The 21,032-nt window shown below is 35.2% G+C and overlaps 1 protein-coding gene across 5 annotated transcripts in view; it reads right to left on the bottom strand.

Annotated features, from left to right (window-relative positions):
• Window positions 1-21,032, bottom strand: part of asun (integrator complex subunit 13 asun) — a 333,447-nt gene that overhangs the window by 120,627 nt on the left and 191,788 nt on the right. For all 5 annotated transcript variants that reach the window (XM_090415856.1, XM_090415858.1, XM_090415857.1 and 2 more), the window contains one exon: window positions 1,863-1,952. In XM_090415856.1, coding sequence (XP_090271982.1) covers window positions 1,863-1,952 — 90 coding nt within the window. The remainder of the gene's footprint in view (window positions 1-1,862; window positions 1,953-21,032) is intronic.

Genomic DNA, 21,032 nt, shown 5'->3' on the forward strand with positions numbered 1-21,032 from the left:
TATTGCAGCTTCTTTGTTATCAATGCATGAATCATTATACCTGTAAATAATTATGAATTTCTTTTTCATATTATCTTTTCATTTTTGATGTCTAGTGTTAGTAATACTCATAACATGCACAGTGTTTTGTATCGTATAAGACAATATTGATGTAGGTACTGACAGATACATGATTCATCTTGTACAGGTGACGTAAACTTATGGTATCGATAAGTACAGTACAGTACTGTAAGTATTTTCTCTTCCTTATGATTTTCTTAATAGCATTTTCTTTTCTCTACCTTACTTTATTGTAAGAATACAGTATATAATACATATAACAGTTGATTAACACATACAAATATTTGTTAATCAACTGTTTATGTTATTGGTGAGGCATCCAGTCAACAGTAGTCTATATTAGTAATATGCGGATTTTCGACTGTGTGTGTGCATGTATGTTGGGGGGAATCGACATCCCTGACTCCCAACGTTGTTCAAGGATCAACATTTAATTGAGAAGCTCCATATGCACTTCCAATAAAAAGAACTTTACTGCAGATTTCATCTTGCTTCATGGAGCATATACTATACTGTGCTTCATAAGAAACACAAAACATTCTCACTAATTTATGCAGACTTGATAAATTATACTATCCTTCAATATTAACTTGAGGTGAAGGAGCTGAACTTTGTAGTTTTTTCCCCCCACCTTTCTGGCTCTCCTTCCTTGCTTGCCTACTCATTTGCTAGTGTTCCAATTGCCCAGTGACAGCTGTTTTTTTTTTTTAAAAAACTCCAACTAACATGCATTACCAGAACACCAGAGCACATTGCATTACCAGAGAATTACCAGAACAAAATACATATAATCTAGGATCTTGTATGCTTAGATTTCAGTATAGACATCTGATACCAATTGCAGCCTATATTTGCAACTGGTGCAATCGACAGCAGGATTTAATAAACTAAAAACCATGCTACAATAGTATTAATTCATGACATAAGAATATGATAATTTATAAAGCTCCTGTTATTTGCTTGATTTCAGTAGCATTCACAAAAAACACTTGTCACAAATCACAAGGGTACTGACGATTAAGTAAATAATCCAATAACAGAAGAACAAACATCCTATCACAGCATCCTATGGAGCTGAATTTAAAGCAATTTACAATGATGGATCTAAAACAACTATTTCCCCAAATTTCTGGTAAATTAAGAAACCATACTTGTTAAGGATTGCGGAATGCTTCACTGCTCATGTTGACTTTAAAAATAGTCTCTCAGACTTGTAATAGTGTAACACTATTTTCTTCAATTTAATCTATGTGAAGAGATATCTGATGCATGGTCTGCTACTTATGACTTGCCATACTGATGTGGAATATGTTACTTCATGTTATTCAAGGTCATGTTAATGGATCTTTCTGTCCATATAGAGAAGGCCAAGTTGTAGGCACAAGGTACTTTATATCCTCCTGAATAATTCCAAGGATGGAGTCTGCCTCAGAATGGATAAGAGTTGTTAGTTTGATGTATGGCTTAAAGTGAAATGAAGATTATATTTAACATAGTGACTATCTTTTGCTATATATCAAGGGAGAAAGAGAAATGCAGAAGCATGATGTTGAATCTATTTTACCTAAATAGATTTCTCTGGTACCGGAACAATAACAGTCGATCAAATTAGCAGCATATGGTACTTAATGAGTAATATTTTGTAAAGAAAAACAAAAATCATCTTTTTTTTTTATTCTTTCTTTCTCTCTCTCTCTTGCTGCTTTTCCTGACCTCTCAATTTCCCCCCACCCTCCCTGGGTGGGAAAGGAGGAGTAAAAATTAGTATATACAGGGGAAAAAAGAGAAATGTTTACACTTACCATTAAGGAGAAAATTTGTCAAGCACGAAGAAGGTCTACTATTGACATCAACTGGTGTAATACGATAAGCACAGATACAATACTGAAGCTCTATTACATGAATTCAAAAAGAAAGCATAATTATAAGTATGGTCAAACAATGCTTGCAGTTATAGCTTCACATTAACTTATTCTTTAATTATACAAGTATATTATATTAATTTATATAATATATATTACATTTACGATTTTAACATGACTACGACATAAGCATGGAAGGAAACATTTCAAATCTTAAAAAAAAAACACCGAAAGAAAGCATAATATTATATATCATTATGATGATCATCATTTACTATAATATGCCTTCAAGAGCTCTACAGGATATTATAGTAAGATTTCTTTATTTCTCTTACTGTCATAAACACAGTTATAATCAATACATATTACTATGAATAATTATGATAAAACTATCTCCTCTTGATATTTATCAAAACTATATTTTGTTTGGCTTGTGGTTTAATTTGGCATAATTTAATTTTTGTTTCCTGACACCATTTATCACCATATGTATTAATATGGTGTTATGTCAGACCAGGGGTAGCCAACCTTTCATGTTCCATGTGCCAATGCTTTCACATATGAGTTTGTGAAATACAACTCTTGTACCCTTAAAAACTCCATGTAAAAATATGTGAATATAGACATATATTAATTTAATATAAAAACAAGATAATCTTACCTTAATGCGAGACTTCTGAGCGTTCTGATTTTGACAAGCTTTTAATGTTTAGAGTTAAATTAGTTACTGAGAGCAGCAAAGAATTCTTCAAATTTGAATCAGTCAATCATGATCAGTCAGAGCAATCAAAGATATTTTTATCACCAAGACTTAACAATTTCTTCTTCATCAGGGAAAGACTTCCATCTTTTAGCCAATGTTAAAGCAATTTCGTAGGACACTTCTGTTATTACCAAACTTTCATAACTTCTTTATACAAACAAAGTATGTCTTCTTTTAATTTCTTCATTTTTCTTAATCACATATTCTCTTCATAACTCAAACCCAAGCACTAGCTTCAGTTTTCCTCTATTTCAGTCAGATGTGTTTTATTGTGTCAATTAAGATCATGTCTTTTATTATGTAAGAAAGTGTTTTCACAAACAATATGCAAGAGTTTTGCTGACAGATTTGCTATAAATAAGTACATTTTCCTACTGTTCAATGAATTCATTCACACTTACAATCACCTTCTGTTTTTCTTTTGCACTGTGATGGGTAACTGAATACAAAATTGCAAATGTTCACAAAGGACAACAAAACAAAACTCCGTAGTACATGAGTATCAACTGTAAACTGACTGACAAAAACCTGCAAAGCACTGCTGTTGCTAACATTTGGCACTTCAGGATCAAACAAATGAATGTGCAAAAGATGTGCACAAAACAATAAAATCGATAAAAATAATTACTAAGTTATACCTTTTTTTTCCCACAAATAGGTTTTTGGTTAATACTTTTTGCATAAATAGGCTTACTTATTATCATCATCATCATCATTGAGATATGATGTGCCACTTTTGGTGTATGCACCAAGGTTGGCCACCCCTGTGTCACACCAAAGGGTTTAATTTTAGTTTTAATTATGTACCTTGTTAATGGAAAAAAACAACAACATTTATACACATCTAAGACCTATAGCTTGGAATTAGAAAATAAGAGTTAAATAACTTTAAATTCCTTGTAAATATATGTAAATACAGGTAACCCTCGTATAACGTGGATGTTAGGTTCCTCAGAAATGCCGCATTATATAAATCGTGTTATACGAGACTCAGATCACATAGAAAAAGGGTTAGGTTCTGAAATCGTTTTTTTTTTTTAAATTATATAAACAACAATGACATATCCAACAAAAACAATATTTTTATTTAATTCAAGTAATTCATGTAAGTTAAGAAAACATAAACTATGAGACAAATATAAAATTATAAAAATTACAAATTGTACATAAATTTCATTGCACATAATGCATAAATGTTTTAGACACAATAAAATAAAGCACATATTTTAATTGTCATCACTGTCTTCAGAAATAACATTTTGTACATGTTCTTTAAGTGGCTGGAGGTTGTCACCACTTGAAATCTCTTGGATATCATTTGTATAATTCTCATATTCTCATATGTATGTAACTCACCAGAAAATAAACTGCTCGGCTTGAGAATAACACACTTATGATTTTAAATGCACTTTCTTGGCAGAAAACGAAGACAATTTTCAAAACAATAAACACTTTATACAGTAAACCCTAGATAGCGAACCTGTGGCACATCTGAGAATTTTGCTGGCATGTCAACGATTTACAGGTGATATCCTTCTATACTCTTATAAATTATTCAAGTTTTTTTTTAATTGTTACAATACGTACAAGCTGAATTTTGTTTTACACAAGACAGCAGTTATAAAGACGTGCATATGATTGGTGCAGTATTAACAAAAGATCATGCGGCCCAAAGACAAAAGCAACCGACAAGTGTTGAGTTGAAATGCTAATTCTCTTCAATCGAATTCCATAACAACATTCACTATTAGTTTTAACACATTCACAACAGGGTGTCATTTATCATTCCGATAGAACTTCTCATTACCGACTGGCTCAACTGACACAAACGTTTCAACCCTTGGTTGAATTTTATGGCTTTTTGTTTGCGTTTGAGGTGGCAGACGAACTCACCCATTCATTATATGGAATGTTTCAATTCTTGGTAGTCTTTTATTTTAAGTTAGCCTTTGTGATCTGTCATAATGACATTGAGAATTTCAAATTCAATAAAACAAACACTTATTTCATAATTGAAAAATTGGACAATAGTTTTTAGTTAGATACTGTGTTTCAGTGCAACATATGGTTTTGCTTAAGTCTATACAGCATAGTTTCTGTGAGAGGGGGGGACATGTGATTTATTACTTAGTGCCGTTTTTATTCCATCTGTCTCTAATTGCACTATTTCTTGAGAATGACACAGACTGCAAAAGCCTCTGCACTGTACCTTATTCAGTGATGCAATAAAACTAAATTCAATACTTATAACTACTTGTGTGATACGGGCAGACACAAATTTAACAAAGATAAAATTTGATTTTTAAGTCCCGTGGTGAAAAATATGAAAAAATAAATAAAGGGTTACTAGAAATTGTAGACTGCGTTATATCGAAACAGCGTTATATGAGGGTTACCTGTATTAGGAAGCTTCAACATGCAGTTTCAACTATTTCATATAGTTTCAACAATTGCAACTAATATTTAAAGGTCTTAGATCATTACACATGAGGAAGCTAGACAAATTTCAAAAATAATATATAACTGTGGACCAAACTGCTGTCATCCTGATGGCTACATTCTCCTGAATTATGCTCCATCATATACTACTTCTCATTTCTGTCCCTCACTTGCTGTAATTTATGTAAGAGTAGCCTTCATTACCTTTATTATTTTTCATTTCCTCACCAGTTATTAAAAAGGTGGGAAATTAATAAGGCACTTACTTCCAGAATAACCTCCAGTCTACTCATGTATGACCTCAACCCTAACTGACATTCTCATGACTAAGTACTAAACCAGAAATACTAACTATCCTATAATTTACTACCTCAGTAATGGAACTATTTTGATTTCATTCCATCTCCATGAGAATATGCTGGGGCTGAAACAAACAGTACTATCAATTACACAAATTAATTAAACACTACAAATGTCAACTTGCTTACACTATTAATAAACATCATAGAGACAGTTAAAACATGCAGCACTCAACCAAAATAGTGAACTAAAGCTGAAAACCTGACAAAAATTTGGCATGTTGAGATTAATTTGTTCACTACTTGATGTTATACGGCACACTGTTAAAAGGAAGCACAAACAAGTAGTTGCAACAAAATATGCAACAAAAGATGCAAATTTCTGAAAGGGTTATGCAGAATAAGCCATTTATATCTTTGTTTTGTCAAGAAAGAGTTTAATTTATGGCTTGCATGTTTTGTTGCAACAACTTGCAGTAGTGAACAAATTAAACTGAACAAGCCAAATTTTTGTCAGGTTTTCAGCTTTAGTTTACTATTTTGGTTGAGTGCTGTGTGTTTTAACACGTTCGCTGCCAACTACGAGTATACTCGTAGTAGGTGAACCTGCTTCACAAGCCAGCTACGAGTATACTCGTAGGACGCTTACCGCCGGGAACGAGATTATTGTAGTGACCTTGAAGAAGCCAAAATGCTTGGCTTGTGGGGCTAGCATCAAAACTGTGTATTCTCATAGACCGTATATGCTCCGTACAAGCCAACTACGAGTATACTCGTAGGACGTTTACCTCCGGTAACGAGATTATCGTACTGACCTTGAAGAAGGAAAACTGCTCGGCGTAGGGGAACAGACCATGCCAAAGTAGCGTGGCAGCGAACGTGTTAACTGTCTCTACGATGTTTATTAATAGTGTTGAGCATTTTTAATAGTATAAACAAGTTGACATTTGTAGTGTTTTATTCAATTTGTGTAACTATAAAATGGATGTATCTCCAAGAAAGAGTTCAAAAATATGTACTCTTTCTCAGCACTCGTACATGAATCAGACAAACTGCCAATGAATGTGGTGTTAGTTTGGGTACTGTTCAGTCTGGACTTGCAGAGCATGCCATCAACGCAAGACAGAGTTCATTGGAACAAGACAAGAGTCCTTCACAAAAGTTGGTTACTCGTGGAATGGCTTTACAAAGAAACGTGAAACTTGCTTCACTCTCCTAACTTAAACAGATCCAATGGTCTACGTCTATCCCCCTTTGTGGGAGATAGGAAAGATAAGATGATTTAAAAAGTACTAACTTTTTAAACTGATCCAAAAGTCACAAAAAAAATAAAAAATTCAATAATTCGAAAAGTATAGACAGTAGCACAATGTGGTTTTCACAGAAATGCACAGAAAGACATGGGATTTTTTAATAACAAAAAAATTTTATTGCCAGAATAGTTACATTTGTCACCGACAAATGAGAATTGAATGACCAATTAAATGACTATGCTTATTAAATGACAGGTGGCGCTGTAGTGGTCCCAAAGCTGCTACCTGTCACTATTTAAACCATGAGGTACATAAATTTCAGATGTAGTGAATACTGAAGTTAAACTTTCAGCATTTAACATTTATTACTGAAGTTAAATGTTCTGCCAAGGTGAGGCATGTTATCGTTACGAGAAAAAACACTTTTACTTACACTGTATTATCAGAACTACGAATGTGCAAGTGTGGCTTTGCGCACCTATCGTTCGATGCGGGGTATTAGAAGTGGAAAGGGAAAGATGTCTTGTTCCTCACTGATAGCTATGTTGAAAAGGTTTGAGAACACTGGCAGTTTGGAAGCAAGTGCAAGAAGCGGGAGACACAAAAACATTATTGCAGTTGTGTACGAGGTCGAACATGAGACCAACACCCAATCGGCAGCTTCTGCACACATGGGGAATGCAGAGCGTGTGAAATTTCAAGACGAACTGGCATTTCGTATGGGACTGTGTGGCGATCACTCAGGATCATCCTCAAGAGGTATCCTTATAAAATCCAACACGTCAGGAACTGAAACCAACCGATTTCGAGAGACGTCATGAATTTGCAAACTGGGCTTTTCAAAAGATGGAAAACAATGTGGACTGGCTGTCAAATGTCCTGTGGACTGACGAGGCGTACTTTTCGCTTAATGGAAGTGTAAATGCGCACAACTGTCGCATCTGAGCGAGAGAGAACCCACACGCGATTGTGGAAACCCCTTTGCATCAGCCAAAGGTGACAGTGTTGTGTCCCTATTTACGATTATTAAACTTTCCTTTTCTCCTTTCAAGTGAATTTCTGTATTTTCTTTAATCAAAACTTAACTATGCACGAGATTTTTATCATCATGAAATTCCTGCCATGTACCCTCAAGGGGTGTACAGGATATGATAGTACTACATGGAAAAAATTACATCATTATTAATTTCCTATCTACAATTTTCCTCCAAATAAGTCTGTTACTTGTCAAGACTCCAACATTATCAGATCTTATATTTCTTTCGTCTAAAGCACTTTGTACCGTATCAATCTACCTATATCTTGGTCTTCCTCTGGGTCGTTTTCCTGCCAACCTGGCAGAGAACACTTGTTTTGCTAATCTTTTCTCGCCCATTCTGTTTAAGTGACCATACCACCTGAGATTAGCTCTGCTAACACATTCCTGGATGCTGACAATGTCAAGTTCTTTCCTAATATCCTCATTTCTAATATGATATTGCCACTGATGCCATCTGTTCACGCCTATAATCTTTCTCAGGACTCTCATATCTGTGGTCTCTAGTCTTTGGTCAAGTGTTTTACTTCTGACCCAGCTCTCAGATCCATAGGTTAAAACTGGTTTGAACACTGTCTTGTACACAGCTAATTTAGTGTTCCGACTAATTTCTCTCTTATTCCATATGAATTTATTCAATTGACTTCCCACCATACCAGCTTTGCTGATTCTGTTGTCTATTTCTATATTTAATTTACCATCTTCAGTAAAAATCGTGCCTAAATAGCTGAAATGTTTTACTTGTTCCACAGGTTCTCCATTCACAACACAGTTGACATTTTCAATGATTCTGTCTATTTTCATTGCCTTTGTCTTTTTATTGCTGACCTTCATACCATATCTGCACGAGATTTTACAAAATTCAAATATTTAAGCTTTTTCTTCCCTTAGTGTCCCTATTATTTATATTATACTGTGCCTTTCACGACATTTAGTTTAAGATATATAATTCGAAAACAAGGAGCAAAAAATAAAAATATGTCTGAGTGTGAAACTATTAAGCAGTCGTGACTGTCTATCTTGCCATGGTTGGCACTTCCAGACCACAGGTTATTGGTATTAGTGAATCATGGCTGACTGTAGATGATGTAGCTAGTGGGATTGAATGTGATGGGTATAGTGTGTTCAGGAATGACAAGGAGAATAAAATGGGGGGGAGGAGTATTGTTGATGATAGCTGATGAGCTACAGCCAAGGAGAATAGAAGTGGAACTGCAAGATAGAGAAAAGAGCACATTTGAGGCCATTTGGTGTGAGACTGTGATTAGCAGAACTAAATATACAATTGGGTGCTGCTATAGACCAGGTGATGGAAAAGATGGTGGTGACAGTATGCACAAGCAAATAGAAGAAATGAAATAAAAAAGAAATAAAAGAAACCAGAGAGTGGTTTATTCAGGAGTGGAGTCTAAAAGACAGCTTGTGACTAGTGGTGTGCCGCAGGGCTCTGTTCTTGGACCACTGCTTTACAATTTGTTCATCAATGATATAGGAAAGGATTTGAGAGGAAGTGTTCACTTGTTTGTTGATGATGCAAAGTTGGGTAGAGCAACTGTAAGTGCACAGGATGTCAAAATTTTACAGGATGATTTGGATAGTTTGGAGGACTGGGCTAGGAAAAATAGATGTCAATTTAATGTGGCAAAGTGTAAGGTTATGCACTTTGGGGTGAAAAGAATAGCAGCAGTATATAGCATTGGTGGAACTGTACTCCAGGAGATTGATGAGGCCAGGGATTTGGGAGTGTTGGTGGATAGGGAATTGAAGTTTAGGGGGCACATTGCAAAAGTGGCTAAATCAGCTCATCAAATCACTTGGCTTCTGAAAAATACTTTAACATGCAGAGACAAAAAAGTTGTTGTTCCTCTATATCGAGCCTTGATAAGACCCCATCTGGACTACTGTGCCCAGTTATGGGCACCAGGGTTTCTTCGTGATGGGGAGGAAGTGGAGAGGATCCAGAGATGTGTGACCAAGATAATAGCAGGTCTGTGGAATGAACCTTATGAGAATAGGATGAAGATTTGTAGGTTGCAGAGATTGGACGATAGGCGAAGGAGGGGTGATATGATTGAGACATTCAATTTACTGAAGGGTTTCTATAAGATTGGTCCAGAAGATATTTTTGAAAATATGACTGGTGCCGGGAGGACTAGGGGCCATACATGGAAGCTGGGCAAGAGCGTGGTTGACAAGGGTGTTAGAGCTAGGTTTTTTACTTGGAGAGTGGTGAATGAGTGGAATAAGCTTCCAGTCTGTTGTGAGTGCTACGACCGTGAATGAGTTCAAGGCAAGATATGATAGATACTGTGTCAATGTCGAATAGTTGTTCTTGACATGATGTTAGGGCCTCCCTCGATGAGTCTGTCGACTCCTTGGAGTTGCCCGGAACAATAATAATAATAACTTAACACATTAATTTCCCGCATGATTAGGTTCGTACATTTTCCAAGTGGTGCATTAGGCAGCAATTTCAGACAACTGTATTATTAGTGAACAAAAGTTTATTTAAAATCTCAAACATGGTATAATTCAATTTCTATTATATAAAACACAATTCAATACTAAGAATAAAAATTACAAAATTACACAAGCAAAATACAAGTATTAGGGCAAAATCCTTTATGGGAATTTACGATCATGCCGTTATAACAGACTTTATACATATAAATATACACATACAATCCTGGAACAAATTAACAGAATGCTCTATATTGCTATAATACTATGGACATTAATGTTTATTCTCAGTTTGCCTTATCTAACTTACAAAATAAAACAATATAGGTTAAACTATCCTTTCACTATACCCATACATACATTTGACCTTTAAGACACTCTCATATGAGATACCATGTGCATACATAAATCTCTAGCACATGAATGCTTATCAAATAATATCAACTAGTTTACTCTCATTCTACTCTGATTTGTACTAAAGTCCTAGTATATCTTCGACTGTCCAGTAATTAACAATGATTGCAACTATATGCGATTTCAATTGACACAAGATTGTACAGTACCTTTCTAGGACGAACCCTGGTTTTCACGATCTATACTTTTCGTGCTTGAATTAAGGACACACACACACAGGATCTTCTATTCTATCACTATGGAACTCATCACGTGGGCATGGACATCTGTATGGATTTTCTTTCCCTTGATACGAGTACTGGATGATGAGATACATTGACAATTCCTTCCTTCTTGTAACTATACGGCGTTCCTCGTCTCTTGCAATAGGTATATGGGATCGAATACCCGCACACTTTGTTTCCTTGTTGCATCGGACGGAGATAACTCCTACGCCGTCACTCAAGAAAACCCGTGTTACCTATATATACGAAAAATTCATGAAGAAACCAAGGTTCATCCTAGAAAGGTACTGTAAAATCTTGTATCAATTGAAATCGCATATAGTTGCAATCATTGTTAATTACTGGACAGTCGAAGATATACTAGGACTTTAGTACAAATCAGAGTAGAATGAGAGTAAACTAGTTTATATTATTTAATAAGCATTCATGTGCTAGAGATTTATGTATGCGCATGGTATCTCATATGAGAGTGTCTTAAAGGTCAAATGTATGTATGGGTATAGCGAAAGGATAATTTAACCTATATTGTTTTGTAAGTTAGATAAGGCAAACTGAGAATAAACATTAATGTCCATGGTATTATAGCAAAATAGAGCATTCTGACTAGTATAAGGTTAAGTAAAGTGTTAATTTGTTCCAGGATATGTGTATATTTATATGTATAAAGTCTGTTATAATGGCATGATCGCAAATTCCCATATAGGATTTTTCCCAATACTTGTATTTTGCTTGTGTAATTTTGTAATTTTTATTCTTAGTATTGAATTGTGTTTTATATAATAGAAATTGAATTGTACCATGTTTGAGATTTTAAATAAACTTTTGTTCACTAATAATATAGTTGTCTGAATTTGCTGCCTAATGCACCACTTGAAAAACATACGAACCAAATCACGCGGGAAATTAATGTGTTAAGTTAAGAGATAGAGGGTCACGACTGCTTAATAGTTTCACGCTCAGACATATTTTTGTATTTTGCTCCTTGTTTTCGAATTATATATCTTAAAACTAAATGCCCTGAAAGGTGCAGTATAATAAAAATATTAGGGACACTAAGGGGAGAAAAAGTTTAAATATTTGAATTTTGTAATATCTCGTGCATAGTTAAGTTTTGATTAAAGAAAATACAGAGATTCACTTGAAAAGAGAAAAGAAAAGTTTAATAATCGTAAATAGGGACACAACATAAATAGCGCAGTCGACAGGATTTTCAATTTTTATTTTCTTGTTACGCCATGATAACTGAAATTTTTAGATTCTTGGTTATCAGAGTGTAACAACAGCATGGTGTGGGTTCACTGCATCATTAATTATAGGCCCCTTTTTCTTTGAGGAAGTCCACAGCGGTACATTTCAAAACTGTTTCTGTCACAGACGAGCGTTATGCAGCACTTTTAAGAGACAGCATCATTCCCTCCTTGCAAGAGAGGCAAGCGCTCCTTACTGTAACATTCATGCAGGATGGAGCACCTCCGCATATTTCCAGTGATTTGCGTTTTTTTTTCGGGTGACAATACTGATTTTCGAATCGATTTCTGCGGAAATTAGAGCATTTCTGTTCCCAGATGGCATTGCTTTCAGATGTAGTTTCGTTTCCGCTATCACAGTGACTTGCACGCTTGCAGCAGTAATGTACTGATGAGTGATACCGTGATTTTTCAATCACAGTACGAATTGATATTGCAGAATTTCTGCTACGTAATTTAGCATGTGAAAGTTGCTTTCAAGTTGCAGTGGTGATGTTAGTAACATGAAGAAAAAATACAGAAAATGCATTTCTGTAGAAGAAAAGATGGCAATTCTGCGACATGTAGATTGGCATGCCGGAATACGTGAGCATTTAGCAAAAGATCTTGGACTCTCTGTGTCCACTTTGAACACGATAGTAAAAAACAGATCAAGCATTGAACCCAATGCAAAGCAATCTGGCACTGTCAAAAAATAAATAAATAAATAAATAAAAAGCAAAAACAATCAACAATTAAAGATTTTTTAAATAGATAAATGTAAGTAATTGTAAATTCATTTATTTTCAGTTATTAAATTTTGTAATCTAGTATGTAGACTCACATTACTAGCAGTAAGTCATCTTTTAACCTTTTTTTAATGTTTTTTTTACATTTCCTGCTATTTACACTTTTCCCATCAGTCCCCTGAAAAGTGTAAAAAAGGGGTTTTTACTGTATATATTATTTATTTTATTTTATTTTATTTTAATAAGTTAGAAAATTTAATGACCTTTTTTAGTTATCTTACATTAGCTACTTAGGTGGCACCTTTTGGAATTATCAGTTATTGTTCTATCAGCTTTGTACTGAAGATGCCTGTGATACGCAGGCAAAAATTATACTAATAAATAACATTTTACGAACGTTAATTCCAGTATTATAATTATTTAGATATGCCTACTCATGGTAATTCCTTATTGAAACATATGAAGATATTTCATGCAGCAAACTTTGCTTATGTACGTTTGGATAAGGATTAAACAAGAATATAATTTCTTGGCAACTTTAATTTGTCAGTACTAATTGATTGCATTATTACTAATCCTCTATGAATAATTTTCCTCCAAATTACTATATTACTTCTCAGCACTTCAATACTGTCATATCTAGAATTCTTCTAAGACACTTCTGCCTGAATCAATTCACCTAGATTTAGGTCTTCCATCATGGCATCAAACCCTTGTTTGATAACTGTTCTACTCCTATTCCATTCAAGTGACTATTCCACATTAGAATAGCCTTAAGCACACATTCTTGAATGCTGACAATGTCAAGTTCTTTCCTATCTTCATTTTTAATATGATTCTACCATTAATACCACCTGTTCAGGCCCCTAATTTTTCTCAGAACTCTTGTATCTGTAGTCTCTAATCTTTGATCAAGTGCTTTATTTCAAAGCTAACTCTGAGATGTATAACTTAACACTGTTGAATACCATCTTATATACTGCTAGTTTGGTATTTTGGCAAATTTCTCTCTTATTCCATATAAATTTATTCACTGGCTCCCAACCATACCACCTTTGCTTATTCTGTTGTCAATTTCAAAATTTAATTTGCCATTTTAGTAAACACTATGCCTAAATAGGTGAAATATTTTATTGTTCTAAAGGTTCTCCATTGAGAATGAGCTAAAGTTTTCTATGTTTCTGCCTACTCGCATACTTTTGGTCTTTTTACTTATCATTTTTATGCCAAATTTTACAGCTGTTATTCTGTTTAGTTAAAGAATCTTCCCTCTGTATAATGATCCATTTATCTAATATAATTGTAGTGTTTTGAAAAATTTTTCTCTGGACACCTTGTCATATGCCTTTTCCAGATTTACAAAACTTAAATACAGATCCTTGTATTCCCATGATTTCTCAACTATCTGTTGTAATGTGAAAATCTCATTTCAGACGAATTATGGAGACTACAACCATGCTAGAAATAATTACTTTAATTTCCCGATGTTTCGAATTCATATGAAGGTCATCATCTGGAGTACACACACACACACAGACATATATATATATACATACAGAAACAAGCTCTATTATATTTCACATAGTATGCTAAAGAGACAATGATTTGATCAACAGTTATTCTACTGGCCTGACCCTAGTGAAAAATAAAATAAACTACATCAAAACTATATTCTGTTTATGACAATATCAGAGAAAATTTTTTCATATAGATAGTTTTATTACAGCAAAAGTGATGTGCTAATTTCACATGAGAATCATTATATTAGATTTAAGATTCTGGATTACCTATAGTTCTATTTATAATTATGTTCATACCACATTTTGATGTGATGTAAACAACAGATGTTTTCCAGTCAGTTCTATGTAAAGTATTCAAGGCATGATCAGAAAGGCCAGCTTTACCATAGTTATTAAATTTAATGTGCCATTTATGTTCCTTTTTTCTTATATTGGGCTATACAATGACTGGTCAACCTATAGTACATTAGTACCATATATGGGTGGTAGGTTGGGAAAGGAGAAACTTGTTTATATTTTAAAAGCATGTATGTTGTATTCCTTGAGAAATACATCAGGGGGGAAGACTGTTCCACAGTACTGCAGTAGCAGGGATGAAGAAGGAAAAAAAGAAACTTGTTCTGTGGGTTTCAAGGTGTACTGAGAAAGGATGTTGGACGGCAGCTGTACGTGTTCCAACGAGCTTAGTACAGAGTGGGGGAATTATTGATGCTGTTTCAGATGAGCATTTTCCATGCAAATATCTACAGAATATACAAATTGCAGAAACCAAGCGTCTATATGAAAGTGAGGGGGAGCGAGTTGGTGAGAGATCAACTATCAGTCTAATTGCTCTTCTCTGTATTGAGTCGAGCATTTGGAGGGAGCTTTTAGGAGTCCCACTCCAAATGTGGTATTCTACTAGGAGAGTGATAGAGACAGCAGATGAATTTCACTGAGTGGGAGAGGGAAATCTTCAGCCAAAGAAGGTTGAAGTTGGGCGATTCTAGGTTAGATGCTCTCTGGCAGGGTATGTCAGAGTGGATATATGCACAAACGCCACCCTTATGTCGAAAGAAATCAAATAGTGTATAGTTAGTAAGGTTGAGATGAATAGTGCTGGGGGAATGTGAGATTTAAGTTTCTGTTAAAAAGAGTAGGTGGGCTTTGGTGGACTGCAGATGGTAGTGGATGCTGTTATGGTTGGAACTGAGACCACGGATGTTGGTGAAGTGGATTATGCAAGATTCTGTAAGGCATGGATTTGATCACAGGGGTCTTGCCGTTGGTGTGTCGCAGGTCACTTTCATGAGATGTGGAAAGTTCGTCCTGTCTCCTTCCTTTTGTTTATGGGTCCAAAACGATGCCATTTGACGATATTTCTGGGATCAAAATTGCATTCTCCTGCTAGTTTGTCGATGTTTTCTTTTAAGATTTACCGTTTTCTGTCGGAAAGTTTAGGATAACGCCGTTGAGTCTCCTATTTTCAGCCTCAAGTGACTCGTGTATACCATTGATGCGATTAGTTTGGGAAGTTCATTAGCAGGCACAGGTGCTCTTGCGATCGGGCGCTGGTCGTCGAGTATCTCGAGCTTAGTTTCCAACTTTCCGAATTTGGAGGAGAAAGTATCAATCATAGTATTAAGCTGTTGTTCGAGGTTTTCAACTCTTTTGCCTAGGTTTAGTAGCTGCTTTACGGAAGGGAGGCACATCATACAGAAGTAGGGCTGGTAATCGGTAAAAGGCTTGTGTGCTGATTCATTTATTTTTTTTCTGATAGTGTTGTGCATCCTGTTTCCCTATATACGGCAAATTCCAGGTGCAATGAATACGGTATACTCAAAGTGAGCCAGCAAAGGAAGTGGATCCTTGGATGAGTTGAATAAGTTCTTTAATTTTGCAGGAGGTTTAAAGGTGGCTTTAAGGTTGTATTTCTGTTTGTCTGATACTCTTTAATGTAAGGAAGGGTTATAATTTTATTGTAGTCTAGTTTATTTTTGTTTCTAAGTGAGGTATTGTGATGAATTTTGTTGATAATATTTTGGCTGTAGCCATTTTTTAGGAAGGTATTGCTGATAACTTTTAATTCATCTTTATGTGCTTGTTCATTGGAGCAAATTTTCAAAGTCCTGTTTTTTAGTGTGTGTGTGTTAATGACACCTAGTTTTTGTGTTGGATGGTGGTAGTAGGAGTTTTATGTGTATATATTGGCCAGTATGTGTAGGTTTCCAGTAAACAGTGAAGGAAAGACTGCCTGAAAGAAGACATGTGACAAGTGTATCTAGAAAATGAAGTGTTCTGCTTTTCAATCTCAATTGTGCATTGTATGCATTTGTGTTGTTTGTTTAGGTGACGGCCATGGGACCAGATAGTGAAAACATCGTCAATATATCTAAGCCAGACTTTGGGTTTTTAAGCTGCAGAACATTTTTCCATTTCCACCTTCCTGATAATTATTTTCTATATTTACTGAAGCCTTCCCTTTTAAAGGAGAGGAATCTAGAGCAAGTTGCACAAAATATTCCATATAAAAGTTAGCAATTGGGAGGGGGATGGAGAGAGAATAATGGTGAGCCCATGGCTATGCCTTCTTTTTGTAGATATAAAGTATTTTGTCACACAAAATAGCCAATTCTGAAATTCAACCTTCTAATCAGGTCCTCTGGAATTATCAGATATGGAAATATAAAATTTTGCAGTGTGGCCACTGCAAAACTCTTACACCTCCATATCTAAGCATCTCTGTCAGATCTTATCTACTCCAACTGTCTTTCCACATTTCAGGCTTTTGATAGCTTTTTCTACTTCAAGTATTGACATGTATTTGCATTCCTCTTCAATTGGTAATTACACCAAACATCTGGAATATTCTTATCTTCAGTTTTGTGTCACATTTTATCATCTTTGATTCCTTTCATGGTACCCTTTCCTCTATTTCTATGCTCTTTCAATAACCTGCAGAACATTTTTCCATTTCCATCTTCCTGATATTTATCTTCTATATTTACTGAAGTCTTCTCACGACTTTTTGTTTAGCACTTTTACACTTAGCTTAGCTCTTACATTTTTTCCCTTTCTGTTTTCTCTTAGGTATCTGCTGACCAGGGGCGAATGCTGGTCTTGAAATTCACGCTTGCTCTTGTTATCATTCAGGGAGTGAGAGGTGTGATTGAAGTCTGATTAGCAGAATAATGAATTACTGACCATTTAAAACTATATATTTAGTAAAAATTGATGTACATTTAATCATACATAAATGTGTTGAACAACATTTACTGTATTTGCTGGCTATAAGATGCACTTTTTTCTTCGAAAATAGGTCTGAAAAACAGGGTGCGTCTTATACGCCGATACTCAGTTTTTATTACTTTCATTTCTGGAAATTATCTCTGTTCCGAGTTATGCTATTTCTTTCTTGCTTCCTTGCAGTGTGTGAGAGCATTCCAGTTATGGGAATACATTCTAGTATTCCAGTTATGGATAGATAACATTTGGTCTAGACGCTTTGGCGGACTGTTGAAGAAGCCTGCCCTGCTACTATGGGATCAGTTTCGTTCTCACAGAACAGAAGATGTTAAAAATAAACTCAAGGAATTAAAAACCCAGTTAGCTGTAATTCCAGGAGGTCTAACTAATCAACTTCAACCTTCAGATGTCTGTATTAATAAACCATTTAAGGGATTTATGAAGGAGAAGTGGAACACTGCTGGATGCAGTCTTCATATTTTGAGGTTAAGCCATCAGGAAGAAGGAAGAGGCCTAGCATTTTGCAAGTTTGTGAGTGGGTCAAAGCTTCATGGGATGCTGTGAAAACCTGAGACAATGGTTAAATCATTTAAGAAGTATGGCATTAGTAATGCACTGGATGGTACAGAGGACAATTTGTTGTATGAGGACTCAGATTCTGATTTAGAAAAGGCTTCAATTGTCTCTTCATTTAGCTCTGGAGATGAATTTCTGGGTTTTGATGAAGAAGATTAAAAGGTGGGTACTCTTTCCTAGTTAGATTACGTATTTGTTGAAAGTAGACCTACTTATTACTTTATATTTGAAATACTGTAAATTCATTATAATATTCAGTGATAAAGTTTTTTTTCCTAAAAATTGTGTACAAAAAAGGGGGTGCATCTTATATGCCGGCAAATATGGTATTTTACAAATTATATTCTATCTTTTTCAATTTAGCTACTAGAATACAAATTCTACCCTACGGTTCTTCTTCATGAACTGGTCAATAACATCGTCATAAAAAGTTGGTTGTAACTTAATTTTCCCAAGCAACACTCACACTTATAAAGTGTGCTGGCTGAAGCTCACTGGATAGAGCTACTTTGACTGCATATGGCCTGTGTTTAAGATGACATGAAAGGAGCAGAAATGGCTATGCACATGCATGAAATCACAGTGCTGTAGCGAGGACCTGGAAGTTCACACAACCGAGGTAGGTTTGTGTGAGTACCTAAATACCTAATCTAACTAGGAAAAAGTACCCACCTTTTAATCTTCTTCTACCTTGCTCGTCAAGTCAAGGTAGGTTTGACTAGACGAGCAAGCATCGGCCTTCGATACACAACGCAAAGCGCAATTATTGCCGTGCAAGCTTAAGATGTCTTCTGTCTACAAAAATAAAACCCTAAATCAAATGCTTATAAATTCATGCATTTATTAACAAATAAATATTACTTCTTTCTCAAGTAATGAGCTTGCGCAGCAAGCATGGAGAATTCACCCCTGCTGCTGACTTATTGGCCAGGAGCTTTTCGGATGCATCCCCCCCCCCCACTTTTGTCTTGCATCCAAAAAATCACAAAGAATCTTAAAATATACAAAATTTTCTTTTAAAAAACATACAGTTCAAATAGACACACAAATATAGAACATTATTTCCACAAAACACCTTCATACAGTCAGAGGATTCACTGTGTGAGACTACTTTACACTACACACTCCCCCACCTACACTGTATCATCTACTACTACTACCTACATAATATTTTCAACTGATTTGGGGGATTCTGTAGGAAACTCTGCTACCTCTGTATGAGACAGGCTAACTCACCTTCAGCTGGAGAAAAAAAAATCCTCTTATCATGTGGAATCTAGTTGTTTTCAATCAAAGAGTACCAGTCATTATTCTTTTGACTCTGCTATGATGCTAACACATCCATTTTATCAACAACATAGACAATGTGCACCATTTATAGTAATCTAAAATCAGACTCTTATTTCTCATACTTAACATGTACAGTAGTTCTATATGAAAAACACTGCATAGTTACTTCTATCACATTGCTGGAATTTTCTCCATTCATCAGATCTCACATGTCAAAGAAATGTTTGATCCTTTCTTTATGATTTGTTCTGGCTCAAAATTTTCCTACCATACTACTTAGTGCTGCATATAACATCAATCTCCAAATTTTGATAATCACTCTAATCCCTTACAATATTTACTTCTGAAGGCTATTTTTTAGTAGTTCAACAAAAAAACAAACAGCAAGATCAATCTTCATTGGAGACTTTAATGTTCATGACTAACTAGCTTCCTCCTCTAATTCCTCTGATCAAGCTGGAAGAAATGCCAAAGTTTGATCTTAGTAACAATTTAACACAAGCTGTATCGATCAGACAGATAATCTAGTAGATAGTTCATCATTCTCCTTATACTGTGGACCTTGCTCTCCTCTCAAATATGGTGTAGATATAAGCACCCTTTGGAAACTCAGATCATAAGCTTAGCCATGTGTTCCTTTCTACAGAACATTCTCACAGTCATCCAGTCTTGTGTCCCTTCCTCTTGCCATTATCTGATTACTGTTTGTGTTATTGATTCAAGCATACCTGCTCTGACAGAATAACTAAAATCCTCCTACTTAAATGAACTTCATCTCCTATTCCCCCCAAATCACAAACTATTAGTCAAGTGCTGATTCACAAGAGTGTTAAACAGCTTAATAAAAGGTGCAGATCAAGCTATTCTGTAATTTCTGTCCGAACCTCCTTCTGCCCTCCTTGTAATTTGATTGTTCTACTGCTTCTTAATCTATGAAAATCTAGTTTTCCTTACATTTCCTCTAACTCTTTCACTAATGATCTTGGTTAATGTCATCTTACCATTCCATACTGCAATATTCAATGTCCCTTTCATTTCTTGTCAGAAAGAGATAAGAAGAATTTTATCCAAAGTGGATACCAGAAAGAGTGCTTTCTTCTGGTGTTCCATAGCTGACTTCTGCTTCATGTTCCCGCCCCCATAGTCCACTTATATCTCGCAGCCTGGAAATTAGCCCAGATTCAAACCTTACTAAGAAGAGCCAACAACAAATTTTACCATCCAATTACCCAATTTCTTTCATTTCAATTCTTTCTAAAGATTGCTATAAAAAGAATTAGAATGTAAATTCTACATTATCTGGAAACTTCTTCAATAATAAATGATTTCCAGTATGGATTCTGCCACTGCTGATTAAATGAGAATCTTCTTGCTTTTATCACCTTTCCTTTGAACAAATGCTGGGAACAGTTTGAGGAAATTTGAAGCAGTTGCTCTTAATATCTCTAAGGCATCTAATCAAGTTTGACACAAAAGTCTATTATTAAGTATGCTTTCGTCAGTGATTTGTTTGCTGTCTACAACTTGGTTTGTAGCTTTTCTCTCTGGCTGTACATTACATGTGATTATGGATGGATTTCTATCCTTAAAATCTAAACTAATGTGGGGGGGGGAGTTCTTTCCTTCCCTTACTCTT

Source organism: Typopeltis vanoorti, chromosome 3, assembly GCF_054136105.1.
Source record: "Typopeltis vanoorti isolate ZY-2024b chromosome 3, IOZ_Tvanoo_1.0, whole genome shotgun sequence".
NCBI lineage: Eukaryota > Metazoa > Arthropoda > Arachnida > Uropygi > Thelyphonidae > Typopeltis > Typopeltis vanoorti.